Here is a 14,452-nt window from a genome sequence, read left to right as displayed (position 1 = left end):
GCTGAGAATCCATTACTGATGGAGAAACCCAAGCCATGCTCCATGTTGGTCTTGGCACAGCATCCTAACATGCACACTGTTTTCCTACTAGCTCCCAGCTCTGCACCCGCCATGGGTTTAAGGCTCTTTGTCCTGCCTCCCCTGGGGACCAGATGTTTCCTTTTGAACATTCATCACTGGCAGGGTTCCCATTATAATTTATGATGAAACTATAGTGATGATATTCACTGAACCCACCTCCTTGGTAAACTCCAGAACCCTGGAATCTCTGCCCATTCCCTGAGCAGAGACCTCTCATGGATGCCCAGGGTCTGATGGCTCATGGGGTCATCTCAGACCAGCTACCCTCTCAGGGTCATTTTCCTGTCTGGGCTGGTCTGGTCTTTCCCAACAGTATGGTAAATGAAAGAGAATGTTCTGTGGTTAAAATGACCTAAATTATGACCTGCGTCTGTCCATCAAGACACCATTGCAGTGACTTGGGATTTGGTACAGGATGGCGGGGTTTGTAAGAAGAGTCAAAGTTCTCTGGGCCCAGGAGAAGGACAGTCGGTAGCTCCCCTGAGTCTCCATGGGGAAGAGGAGAGAGAGCATGGAGTTTTTGGCCTCACTTCCCCTTTGTGTGTATCACTGTGGCTTAACCGTCTTGACCATTGATGTTATAGTTTGCACCACAGTAATACTCAGCCTCATCCTCAGACTGGATGTTGGAGATGGTTAAATAGCGGTCAACCCCAGAGCTGGAGCCTGAGAAGCGACTCGGGATCCCATCCCCCTTGCTGTGGCTTCCGTCACTATTAACCTTCATCACATACTGAGGGGCCTTCCCTGGTCGCTGTTGATACCAGTGAACATAGTAATTGCTGTGCTCACTGCTCAGGGTGCAGGTGAGCTTGACCGAGGCTCCCAGGGAGGCAGAAGCAGATTGAGGCTGGGTCAGCACAGGTAGAGCACAGAAACCTGGAAACAAAAACACAAGAATAATGCAGAGTATAACAGACACTGGGCAGGGGTCCCTGGGCACTGTGCTTGGGGGAAATGTCAGGGAGGTGGAACCCTGACCTGTAGAGAAAATGAAGGGCAGAAGGTAGAAGGGAACCAAGCCCATGGTGGGGAGGAGCCGTAGAAACTGCTCTGAGGCTGTCCTGCTGGGGCCGAACTCTCCAAAGTCCCATCTTATCCTCTGTTTTTGCAGCTCAAGGAAGGAGGGGCATCAGATGCAAATCTATTTTCCATTCTTCAGTGCATCTGTGTAAGCTCTTGTATGAGTCCTGAGCTTAAGGGCCTCATGCTGGTAATTTCTCGAGGTCAGAAGAAGGACCAGATGTGAGTTTCTAGAGTGGAGAGTTGATTTTACACAACACAAGTATCATCAAAGGAAGTGTCAGTCAGACCCTTTGCACTTAAGCACAACCCAGAGGATTTGGACTTATTAGGGTCCCAAACCAAGACCCATAGTGCCCCCTGGGCCTCCTAGGATGAAATCATCCTACATGAATTGCTAGTTTAACAAAATGACCACTTCTGAGCCCTCAGTAAGCGCCAGGCCCTTGTTGAGTGTGTACATGTTCCACCGAATGAGACATAATAAAAACAGTACCCTATGCTCAAGGCACAGTTCTCCTCCAGTCTTTCAAATGAAGACTCTAACGTTGAGAGATTAAATGAGTTTCTCACTTCTCAATCGCCAAGACAGTGATGAGTGAGTCAAGTTTCCAATCCAGGGGGACGTTCCAAACTTGACCTTTCAATCCCCTCCCAGACCCTTCCCCTCACCATGCTCCCCCTCCCCCCATCCCAAGCTCTTGGTCCCAGTCCTCTCCTGCCATGACCCCCTCTCTTCTTTATTCCAGTGTCTGTCCTCCCTGGGTCTGTTCTGAAGAGCGCTCAGATCTTCATGCTGTTGCAGTCAGTGTTTCCCATGGAAAAACAGCCAGCTGGCTGTGCGTCTATACTGCAGGGGCAGTTACCCTAAGGAAACCTTATGCATGTAACCTGCTCTGTCCAATGTGGCTGCCACAAGCCACACATGCAGGTGGACCATTAAATGGGGGTAGTCCCAATAGAGATGTGCTGTAGTTCTGGGGGACCCACGAGATTTCAAAATCTTACCATTAAAATAAAGTAAAATATATCCTATTTTTATTTTTAATTCATATTGATGTGATAGTATTTTCAAGTAATTGAACTAAACAAAATGTATTATGAAAAGAAATCTGCTCATTTCTTCTCATTTTTAAAATATGACTACTAGAAAATTTTAAATTACATACGTGGTTTGAAATTTATTTCTGTTGGACAGGCTGCTCTGCAAAGTCCCAGTAGCAGTTACTTGCTTTTGAAAAAGGAGAGAGAATCTTCTGGAACATTCAGAAGAGACCATGTCTTAGTTTGAAAGCACAAGAGGCCACAGGTTGGTGGTGAAGACCAGGGATTGTGGATCAGAAGACCTTGGTTTGCTGCTGGTTTGGCCACTTTCTAGCTTCAACCTCAGGCAAGTTACATCCTACATGCCTCAGCTTCTGCGTCTGTAAATTGGGGTGATAATCAGAATGCTTTTTTGTAGAGTATCTGTGGTTAAACAATTTAATAAATGTGAATTGCTTGGAATTGTGCTTCATATGTGGTAAGCACATATAATTCTTTACTCCTCCTGCTCCTTTTAAAATCCTTTATTCTTAAACTTAATATAAAGAAAAGTCACTGGAGTGTAGAGGATGGAGGGAAATTATGGAAACAAAGGAAGTTGGGACAATTGGGTTTGAGACACTTAAAATTGGCAAAATTTCCTGGCTATAGTATCTCTCTCTCTCTCTCTCTCTCTCTCCTCTCTCACACACACACACACACACACACACACACACACACACACACACACGCAGGCCCTCAGAGGCATTACCCTTTACCCAGGTCCCAGGAAGTACAGGGTGCCATCCTGTTCACTGGGTTAGAGGCCCAGGGACATGGTCCTGGTTCTCCAATAGAGATATCATGCGACGTCACAGCAGAACTAGAGCAGAAGTGCCTCCTGCTTGTCCAGACTCTGTGACATGTGGCATTATCAGCCATTTGATCTCTGTAATTGTTTCATGCAAACCTGTGAAAAAACTTTGAGGTTGTGGTACTGTGAGGGTCCACACGATCTCATTTTCCCCCACGGCGTGAGCTCTAGGGTCTGAGCCATGGTCCCTGCAGGACATGGGAATCACGTCACTCTGCAGACAGTCTCACAAGGAGGCCTCTGAATCTCCTGCCAGGGCCCAGGGTCTCTGAGTGCTCTGCCTGCTGCCCCTGAGATGCTTCTGAGCAAAGGAGCTGTGGCCCCACATCTGAGTTGGGGTGGAGGAGGGGAAGGAGAGGCAGAGTGTGAGTCATCGGGGTGTCTCTGGACGTGCCCAGCAAAGAGGAGTCAGTCCCTGGGAACCCTGGTGCACAGAGAGGGGACCCGAATTTCCCAGATGAGGTGCTCACGGTGTCAGGACTCCTGGCAGTGTCCTGGGTGGCACTGGGTGTCTGACCCTCAGAACATGGTTTTGCAGCCTGAGGGGTTAGGGTGGATCATCCCGATGGCCTCTAAGGACTGAACCCTGGAGCCCTGCTGATCCCCAGGCTTGGTGTCCCTGTGAGACTCCCCTGCGCAGCCCCAGCCTCTGTCCTGCTGCTCCCGCTGCAGCTCTGCTGCCCCCTGCTGGTGGAGGAGGACTCAGACCCTGAGCTTCCCTCCTGCAGGTCACCTCAGGATCTGCCACCTGAGGAAGGGTGTGCACAAGTTTCCCGCCTCCCACAGGCAGCTGCCCCCCTGCCCTGCCCAGCCCAGCACAGAGGGTCACATACACGGTGCAGGAGACAGGACAGGTGGGGTTTCTGTACTTGTCCCACAGTTGAAATGCCTTGGCCTGGCCCCTTGTGTTCATACCACAGGGAGAGTGCAGGGTACAGTGTAGTGCATCTGAAACGGTCAGTGTGCAGACAATCCTGTGTGATGTCCCACAGCCAGCAGATTCCTGTGTATTTAGGAATCAGGACCGATGCTTCCTGCATCCCCATCCGTGTAGTTGGGTCATCAGAGGAACAGGTGATGCTTCTGGAGCTAAGTTCAGTTGTGTAGGCAAACCTCCAATTTTGATGTTATTAGTGTTGTTTTTTTACTACTTTTGTATTATTCCAGCCCGCATCTGCTGGCGTTTCGTGTGGGAGGATTTTTACCATGGCCTAGTCTGTGGTTTTATGGAACCGGGAATCTGCTCTTTCAGACTTGGATCCAATTTCACAAGTTGCAGGTCACAGTGCAACTGACAGCTTGTCCTCGGTTTCCCACAGAGGGAGACAGGAGACTCCACCTCCAAGGTCAACTCCCCGAGATCACACGGAGTCTCTCCAATTAGTAAGACGCTTACACTGTTATGTATCATTTGATTTAAAAAAAATGTTTCTTACTTGAGATAAGGTTCCCCATTTCACATCAGGTGAAGCAAAAGCACAGAGAGGTTTGCCTCCCAGAAAAACAGAGAGAAGTGGGGGCGAGTCCAGGAGAGGAGTCCAGGCGTCCTGGATTCAGACCCGGGGCCCTTGGGGGCAGAGCTTGGCCAGGGCATGAGGGAGTGTGAGGCCAGGCCTGGCTGCCGGGCTTATGTCCCCGGACTCACTGTCATCCCCAAACTGGCTGGTCTATAAAGGAGCCCCTGAGCCTGCGCGTGGGGGAGGGTCCATGGGGTCTTGTCCCAGGTTAGAGCTGGAGGATCTGTGAGGCCAGTGGAGGCTGTTTGGCTGTGCAGGGTCCTGGCCTGGGTCCTGCTGGCTCTGCTCTGCATTACTGCTTGGTCCTCTCTGTCCTGAGCAGGTGGGAATGACAGGGGTCTCATGGTCACACTACTGGGGACAGGTGATTATTATATGGGATGGTCAGTTATGTAGTTTCAGGAGCCTGTGGGCCTCATTCTCAAGGGTCCCACCACTGCAGCATCCCCTGGGCTGAGCCGAGGGCCAGGCTCATGCTGCGGTTCTGTGGGCTGATCCTGTGGCATGGCTTGGGGGCAGGTCCTTGGAGAGTGAGGTGGGGGAGAGGGTGAGGAGGGGCATCAGGTGAGGGTTCAGGCCACGGTGGAGACCTCAGATTTCTGTCTTCTCAGTTCACCACTGAGCCTGGCTGCCCCAAACCTCTCTCATGCTCTCTCTGGTCCCCATGAGAACGCTCCTTGTCGAGCTGGTGGAGAGAATCTCTGCTTCTGGGCGGGCCTCATGGGTAGTTCATGTGGAGAGCTGCTCACCTCTGGGCTCCGTAGGGGAGCTCGTGTCACTGCGTGTTTGAACATCTTAAAGGCTCCGGTCAGAAGGGGGCTATGAGGATATTCTATTAGCTATGCTCATGCAATATGCCCTGTGAATATTTCTTCTTTTCTTTTGTGTGTAAAATACATAACAGAAAAGGTTTCATTCTAATTATGTTTAAGGTTCACTTCATCTTCCCAGATTTTCTATCTGTTCCCTGAGAATATTTCATGCCCCACATTGTGGAGCAGAATTGGTGGGAATTGTCCTGAATTTTTGCTTAGATTTTAGTGTCATTTCATATAGTGTGGGGATCTTATTTGCAGTATCTACTTGGGTGTTACTGTGAAACTCAGTCCAACAACCCCTGACAATCTCTGCCTTTTAATAGAGGTATAGACCATTTCCTGCATATGACTGGCATCACCATTTAAATATGGCATCCACATATTTATTTTCTATTTGTCTCATGTTGTCTTTGCTCTCTCTTTCCTTTTGTCTGTTTTTTTTAAGTAATGGAACATTTTTTTATGTTTTTAGGCTTTTGTTGGTTTTTGTGTTTTGCTTTTTGTTGTGTTTATGAGCTATTAGTTTGTGTGGTCCTCTGATCAGTGACTTGTAATAGTCTACATTCTGGTGATGTTACCCCATGTTATATGGAATATAAGAACCTGATACAGATATCGACGCTCAATTCCATGGTCATGTAATCTGTGACAAATCAGGATAAAGCTTTCAATGGGAAAAAGGCAGTATCTTTAATAAATGGTGCTGAGAAAAGTAGACAGCTGTATGCAGAAGAATGAAACTAGACCATTCTCTTACACCATACACAAAGATAAACACCAAATGGGTGAAAGACCTCAATGTGAGACAGGAATCCATCAAAATCCTAGATGAGAACATAGGCTGTAACCTCTTTGACATCAGCCACAGCAATTTCTTTCATGACACATCTCCAAAGGCAAGGGAAACAAAAGCGAAAATGAACTTTTGGGACCTCATCAAGACAAAAAGCTTCTGCACAGAAAAGGAAACAGTCAACAACACAAAGAGGCAACCCATAGAATGGGAGAAGATATTTGCAAATGACGCTGCAGTTGAAGCGCTGGTGTCCATGATCTATAAAGAACTTCTCAAACTCAACACCCAAAAAACAAATAACCAAGTCTAACAATGGGTAAAAGATATGAACAGACCCTTTCCCAATGAAGACATATGAATGGCTCACAGAAACATGAAAAAATGTTCACCATCATTAGCCATCAGGGAAATTCAAATCAACACCACATTGAGATACCACCTTACACCACTTAGAATGGCAAAAATTGGTAAGGCAAGAAACAATTGTTGGCAAGGATGTGGAGAAAGGGAAACCCTCTTACACTGTTGGTGGGAAAGCAAGTTGGTACAGCCACTTTGGAAAACAATGTGGAGGTTCCTCAAAAAGTGAAAAATAGAGCGACCTTATGATCCAGCAATTGCACTACCAGGTATTTACCCCAAAGATATGGATGTAATGAAAAGAAGGGCCATATGGACCCCAGTGTTCACAGCAGTAAAGTCCACAATAGCCAAACTGTGGCAGGAGCCAAGATTCTCTTCAACAGACAAATGGATAAAGAAGATGTGGTCCATATATACAATGGTATATTACTCAGCCATCAGAAAGGATGATTACCCAACATTTGCATCAACATGGATGGAACTGGAGGAGATGATGCTAAGTGAAATAAGTCAGGCAGAGAAAGACAAGAAAGACAATTATCATTTGGTTTTGCTTATTTGTGGAACATGAAGAATAGCAGGGAGATCATTAGGAGAAGGAAGGGATAAATGAAGGGTGGGGGAAAGAGAGGGGGAGACAAACCATGAGAGACTGTGGACTCTGGGAAACCAACTGAAGGTTTTAGAGTGCAGGGGGGTGGGGGGATGGGCTAGCCCGGTGAAGGGTATTAAGGAGGGCAATTATTGCAAGGAGCACTGGGTGTTATATGCAAACAACGAATCATGGAGCACTACATCAAAAACTAATGATGTACTGTATGGTGACTAAAATAACAACTAAAAAATCTCTTTTGATGAACAGAGGTGTTTAAATTTAATATAGTCCAATTCATCAATTTTTTCTTTATGATTATTGCTTCTTTTGTATTGTCCAAAAAATCTTTGCCTACTCCAAAGTCATGGAAGTATTTTTCTGTGATATATCCCATACCTTTATTGTATTACTTTTATAATTAATTCTACAATTAAATCAAGTTGTCACATTAAAAAAAGAACGTGATGATAATTTCTCTTACCTCTCAGCATATTTGCTATGATTTTCATACGTGTAATTTTACCTATAATAGAAAGTCCAACATATCTCGTTATTATATTTGCTATAGACAAGCAATTATCTTCTAAAGAGATTTAGATAAGGAAAAAGTCTCAATTTTTATCCCTATAGTTAGCATTTCTGATTTTTACATTCATTTTGTAGATTCAGATTCTTTCTGGCATCACCTTCTCCTGCCTGTGGGATGTCTGTTTATTGCTTGTATTATGGGTCATTTGATGAGCAATTCTGTCATTTTCTATATATGGGAAAATTTTTTATTCAGCCTTAATTTTGAAGAATATTTTCCCTAGATGAAGACCCCTTCTTTCAGTAATTTAGAGCTGTTAATCCACTGTCTCTTGCAGGAATTTCTGTGAGTGCAAAATCCGCTAGAATCCTTCTTTTCGTTCCCCTGAGTATAGGTGTTTTCTGAGGCTCCCTCCAAGACTGTCTCTTTGTCACTGCCTTAATGTTTCATATTGTTCGGTTTGGATTTTTGATTGTTATTATAATGACTTCTTGATCTTCAGCTTTGTTGAGATTCTGACCTATCATTTTTGAATTTTATCAAATTTGGAACATTTTGGCCAATTTTTCTTAATATTTTCCTATCCTCTGCACCCCACTGTCTCTACTTTTTTGACACGATCACACCCAATTCCATTGCTAAAGGTGCCTTCCAGGTCAGAGATTCTCTGTTCACTTTTAAATCTTTTTTCTTTCACTTTGCAGTGTCTGTGCTGTGTCTTCCGGTTCCCTCACATGTTGGTCTTGTCGTGTCTGCTGTTTTCTCAACCCTTGTATTTGTGATCTGAGATGTTGCAGATTTCATCTCAATGACTTTGACTTTTATCTTTTAATTTTCTTCTTGTCTCCTGTTAACACATCATTTGACGTGTTAATGACTACATTTTTACTGCACATTGCAACGTCATTCTTGCTGGAGTCTCCAGTCTTCTGGTCTCCCTGCATCTTCCAGACCTGGTGCCCCAGGACTCTGTGACCAATTTCTAAATTAACTTTCTGTCTCTCTGTGTGTGTGTGTGTGTGTGTGTGTAACATATGAATATACATCCAGGTGTATGTGAGATACATGTCTTATTGGATCTGTATTCTTTGAAGAATCCCAACTAGTTCACCTTACCAAGTCTTATTTTTGCAGTTCAAATGGCTTTCTTTTAATGGTTTATTTAACTTATCATGTATCTCCTTGTGTCATAATATAATTCACATGGAGAATACGGATGTAATAACATGGTATTCTTTCCACCATTGATTTTGCTGACGTTGTCATATATCTTATTTTTCTATCCATTATAAATCACACCCTATTGTTCTTATCTGCTTAAACAGTTGACTATCTTTTATAGACATTAACCAATAAAATCTTATTATATCTCTCAATATAATTTTGATATCTGACACTTAGTATAACTTTGCGTAGATTCACATTTCCGTCTGTCACCCTTTCCTTCTGTCCGAGGGGCGTCCTTTAACGTCGCTGCGGGTCTGCGGGTGATCCGGTCTGAGATGTTTAGACTGAGAAGGGTTTATTTTGTTTTCAGTTTTCAATGACCTTTTCCCTCGGTAAACCTCAAAGTTGACAGGTATTTTCTATTAGTACTTTGAAATCATTGCTCCCCTGTATTCTTGCTCACACAGCTTGTGACGAGTAAGGTGCTCCCACCATGATGTGAGCTCCTCTGTAGCAACTGGTCCCTCCTCTCTGGCTGTGAGAGCGTCTGCATCACTGGTTTGTAGCCATTTCATTACGACGTGTGTGGTGCTGTCTCTCCTGTTCCCTTGTCAGAAGTTTTTTGTTGGTGGGAATGCAAGTTTTTACAGCCACTCTGGAAAACAGTGTGGAGGTCCCTTAAAAAGTTAAAAATTGAACTACCCTATGACCCAGCCACTGCACTACTGGGTGTTTACCCCAAAGATACAGACGTAGTGAAGAAAAGGGCCATATGCACCCCAATGTTCATAGCAGCAATGTCCACAATAGCTAAATCGTGGAAGGAGCCGAGATGCCCTTCAACAGATGACTGGATTAAGAAGCTGTGGTCCGTATAAACAATGGATTATTACTCAGCTATCAGAAAGAACGAATTCTCAACATTTGCTGCAACATGGACGGCACTGGAGGAGATAATGCTAAGTGAAATAAGTCAAGCAGAGAAAGACAATTATCATATGATTTCTCTCATCTATGGAACATAAGAACTAGGAGGATCGGTAGGGGAAGAAAGGGATAAAGAAAAGGGGGGTAATCAGAAGGGGGAATGAAACATGAGAGACTATGGACTATGAGAAACAAACTGAAGACTTCAGAGGGGGGGGGGTCGGGGGAATGCGATAGACCGGTGATGGGTAGTAAGGAGGGCACGTATTGCATGGTGCATGGGGTGTTATACGCAACTAATGAAGCATCAAACTTTACATCGGAACCTGGGGATGTACTGTATGGTGACTAACATAATATAATAAAAAAATCATTAAAAAAAAAGATGTTTTTTGAACTTTTGGCTAATAGGTTCCACCAAGTTTGTAATATTTTTGCGTATTATTTCTTCAAATGTTTTTCTATAAACCACCTGCTCCCCACCTTCTCTCCCTTAGTTACTCCAATTACACACTCGAGGCTGCAGGAAGTTGTCCTAAGCACACTGGTCTTTATTCATTTTTTCCAGCTTTCCTCTTTCTGTTCCAACTGAAGACTTTTCATTGCCATGAAATCAAGTTCACTAATCTCTTCCTTCTCTTGCAGCATTGAATATGCTGACAACATCACAAGGTGTTTCAGATCATATAATTTCATTTAGAGATGTTTTAAAACATTTGATCTTGGAAAATATCTTCCATGTCTTCTTCTCACGTGTTCAGTCATTCCTTCACCTACAGTCAGAAATGAAACATAGTTAAAACTACCGTGTGCATTCCCTTCTCTGATTCACCTTGTGCAGAGCCTGTCGGGTGCACTGGCGGGGTGAGAGGAATGGAGACCTCAAATCTGGCGACCAGGGTGAGACCCACTCCCTGAAATGTGCACAGGCCTCCTGGGGCTGGAGGAGAGTGTGACACAGACAGGGAAGGGGTTTGTGTCTCACTTCCCCATCTGCCCGTGTCACCGTGAGCATCAGCACTGCTGTCATAGGTCTGACAGTAATAGTCAGCCTCGTCCTCGGCCCGGGTCCCACTGATGGTCAGGGTGGCCGTGTTCCCTGAGTTGGAGCCTGAGAACCGGTCAGGGATCCCTGAGGGCCAGTTGCTATCACTATAGATAATCAGCACGGGGGCCTGACCTGGCTTCTGCTGGTACCAGTAAGAATATTTATCTCCAATGCTGTTTCCCCCACACGTGATCTTGGCGGTCTGTCCCAGGTTCACCGACATAGAGGGGGGCTGCGTCAGCACATAGGAGGCCATGGAACCTGCAAGAGAGAAGATGAGAGGTCGGGATCCAGCCTGGGGTGTCTCTCCTAGATATTCCCACCTGCTGGCTTGAGGTCTTTCGAGTCTCTAAGCCATTTCCATCCTGCTGTCTTCTTAGAACCTGGGCTACCTGGACTTGCCTGGTGGATGGAGACTTTGAACAAATGAATAACACCCACCCACTTTCTACGGGCAGGTGAAGTCCATGGGGTTCACAGGAGTCAGGGAGTACAGTGTTGGGTTATCACTCCACCCGCCCCTCATCCCACTGCAGGGTCTCAATCATCCTGCCCCCCACTGACAGTCTGCTGCTGAACTCAGAGTCAGGGCCAGGATTGTCCCAGAACCCAGGGCTGGGGTGGTGTGAGCCTGGGCCCAGCACCTGTGCAGTGAGCCAGGAATCCGAGGAGGAGAGGTGTCCAGGCCATGGTGCTGGTGCCTCGATTTTGCTCCCCAAGGCCGAAGGCTGAGCAGGGTTCCTCCCAGGTCTCTCTTATCCCCTTGCTGGAGACACCTGCTGGTTATGCAAATCAGCCAGAGCCCAGAGACTGCAGCTGAGGGGCCTTGTGGTTTTAGATATGGGCTCAGCTCCGAGGGGCAGAGATGGGAGGGGCAGCCCCTGCAAACCCATCCTCAGCCCTGGATATTCTCATTCACCTGTGTTCCCGTAGTCTGGGGTCCAAACCTTGTCCTGACTTGGCTCTTGGGTGGGTGTGATCACCGGAGATCTGGGAGGTGGAGTCTGTCTGCATTTCCTGAACCCATCATAGAATGTTTACTCTCTAGGTACTAGAGGGTCATAGGTCAGTGGTGTCCTGCCCCTGGTCTATGTTGCTGAACATCAGAACATGAACGAACTCCTCCCTTGCCAGGTGCACGTGGATTTTTAGGGAGTCACTGAGGTGCTGTTGGATTCTCTGCCAAGGGAGAGCTCCTGGGACAGTTCATAGATGCTGTGCCTCAATATCCCCAGGGTGTGCTCCGTGCCAGGGTCAGACCCAGTGCCTGAACAAGGATTGACAGTGACTGAGTGTAGCAGGAATGGGGTCGGGTGGAGCGTCGTGTGGCCCTGGAACTGTGCTAGAGACAGAGACAGATTCCACAGGAGAGAGATGAGAGACCCCGAGTCAGAATTTTACATCAGAGCAGGGGTGATAGTGCAGAAAACCTACACTTTTACCTTCTGTTCTCAGGTCCTGGTGACCAGCCATCCCTGTAGAAGCCCTGAGGCTTTGCCTGGTGATCTCTGCTGCCCCCCAGTGGCCAATGCACAATGGGGGCTGGAGGTGCAGGGAACTCCTTCCTCCAGGTGGAGAATCAGAACCCACTGCTCACATCCCGATTCCCCCTGATCCACGCATGCTGGCCCCAGGGGAGGATTTGCTCTTCTCTGTAGGGCCTCTGCCAGCCTCAGGGATAGGCAGGAGGCCTCAGATTATCCATGAAAATAGGAAGAGGCTCATGTGAAGAGAAGTTTGGCCCATTTGAGGCCTCATGGCTCATGCCTCTGGGGTGGTGGGTGGTTATGGGTGTGGTTCTGGGGCTGGGCCCCTGGGGACACAGGACTCAGGGACGGCCTCTCCTTTGTTCTGGCTGCTGGAGCACCTCAGAGTGTGACGATGGCTCCTCTTCCAAGGACAGAGACAGGAGGACACTCAAGCAACAGGAACGTCTTCAGACCCAGCTTGGTGGCCATGGGTCCCACCCTTGGAGACCAATGTGAATAAGACACAAGTCTTTCTTGGATCCTGCCTTGGGTGGAGCAGCACAGGGGACGTAATTGCTTTGGTGAGATGGCACATAGTCACCAACCCTGTCTGCCTATATCTCGTCTACTATAATCATTGAGAAGGCACAGTATTGCTATTCTCAGGTCTGTGGAGGTCCGTATTGACCCTTTGTCCCAGAGCTAGGCCATCAATGTGTCATTCCACTGGGGATCTTTTTTGAGCATTTTGTCTGTGAATGAAAGCAACAGACTAGATTTATGCAGTCCTCTTTCTCTTGTACCCGTTTGTGAGAGCTGGAGCTGCAGCAGCCATCCTGAGGTCTGTTGTCAACAACAAGGCAAAGCAGAGCCTCCATAGCAGTGATGGTGGGAGAGAAAGTGAGAGGATTTGTCACACGTATGGCCCAGTGGGGACAGTTCTATGAACAAGTGATACAGAGGAAAAACCATAGGGCTGGTTTAAGAGGTTCCCTTGTGATAGGCAAAGAACTCTGATACCTAACTATATTAGTCCTGCAGTCCTCATCTGGGACACCCCTGAATAGTATGGGTGGAGGACATTCTGCAATAATTCAACATTTGAGGCAAGTCCTTGGTTTATTTCACCTGGACAGAGACCAGGACAGAAGTGGCTTTATTCTAACGTACAGTCTCGGAGTCAGTTTGACTGGATGGTCAGAGACATGGAAGAAATACAATAAGGAAAGTGGTGAAAGATGTTTGAGGAAGACATACATGAGGAGAACCCACCCCCAAAGGAACACTGAGTTATTTGTGTTCCATGAAAATGCCCACAAGAGTGTGTCCTCAAAGGGAATGGTGTTAATAATCAGGTGGAAATTATGACACATCTGAGGACAGTATCAGCCTTCATGTCCATCCACTCTTGAACTTGTCCATTGGCCCTTAGCACACTGGCCAATGTTGCAAAGTGGGAGGTTATTCATGGGATAATCCCTAGGGAGTTCTACTCATAAATTTGACATGGCTATGGCCACTTTTCAGGACCACTCTGCCAACAGAAGAGACCAACCCCGAGTTCCCAGGGCAAGACCCTTCCCTTGGGAGACAGCCAGGAGCCTGGTGGCAGATGAATTCCATCAGACCTCATCCATCATGGAAGGGATAGCTCTGTCCTTATGGGAATAGACCTTTCCCTACGTAGGGACTTGGTTTCTTGGATGGCAGTGCTTCTTCCCAAACTGTAACCCTTGGAATTAATGCCTCACCCACTGTTCTAGTACACAGTGCAGCTTCTGTCAAGGCTCACAGTTCACATCACAAAAGGGCTGCAGTGTCCCGAAGCCCGTGGAACTCACTGGTCCTACGATGTTCCCCACCATTCAAAACAGCTGGCTTGAATGAACGGACTACTGGCCTCTTGCAGACCTGTTACTGTCCTGCCACATGACAACCCCTTGTGGGGCTGGGGCAAGATTTGGCAGGAGGTCTTATTTGCACTGAATCTGTGTCCAATATGTGATGCTGTTTCTCCCATAGCCAGAGTTCTTGGATCCAGGAATGAAGAGGTGGACTTGGGAATGTCCCCACTCACTTTCATTCCAGGTGACCCACTGCAAAATTTTCACTCCTTGTCACTGTGACCCTTCAGTCTGCTGCCCTCGAGGACTTAGTTCTAAAGGAGAACTGTTTCCACCCAGTGCCAGAACGTAACTCTATTCAACTGAGAACTGAAATGT

The 14,452-nt window shown here is 46.7% G+C and overlaps 1 protein-coding gene and 1 gene segment (V, D, J or C); both read right to left on the bottom strand.

Moving 5' to 3' along the window:
* Positions 1–619: 619 nt before the first annotated feature.
* Positions 620–1,221, bottom strand: LOC100483473 (immunoglobulin lambda variable 4-3). Its single transcript, XM_002931227.4, has 2 exons — positions 1,063–1,221; positions 620–960 (listed from the first exon to the last, which is right to left on the bottom strand). The coding sequence occupies exons 1-2, from the start codon at positions 1,106–1,108 to the stop codon at positions 638–640; spliced, it is 369 nt and encodes a 122-aa protein (XP_002931273.1). The 5' UTR covers positions 1,109–1,221; the 3' UTR covers positions 620–637.
* Positions 1,222–10,246: 9,025 nt separating this feature from the next.
* On the bottom strand, positions 10,247–11,662 carry LOC117796044. The segment is given in 2 exon segments: positions 10,247–11,022; positions 11,406–11,662. Coding segments are annotated over 2 exon segments (576 nt in total).
* Positions 11,663–14,452: the final 2,790 nt, after the last annotated feature.

This window comes from Ailuropoda melanoleuca, chromosome 14 (genome assembly GCF_002007445.2).
Source record: "Ailuropoda melanoleuca isolate Jingjing chromosome 14, ASM200744v2, whole genome shotgun sequence".
Classification (NCBI taxonomy): Eukaryota; Metazoa; Chordata; class Mammalia; order Carnivora; family Ursidae; genus Ailuropoda; species Ailuropoda melanoleuca.
This window is presented reverse-complemented; position numbering and strand designations above follow the sequence as displayed.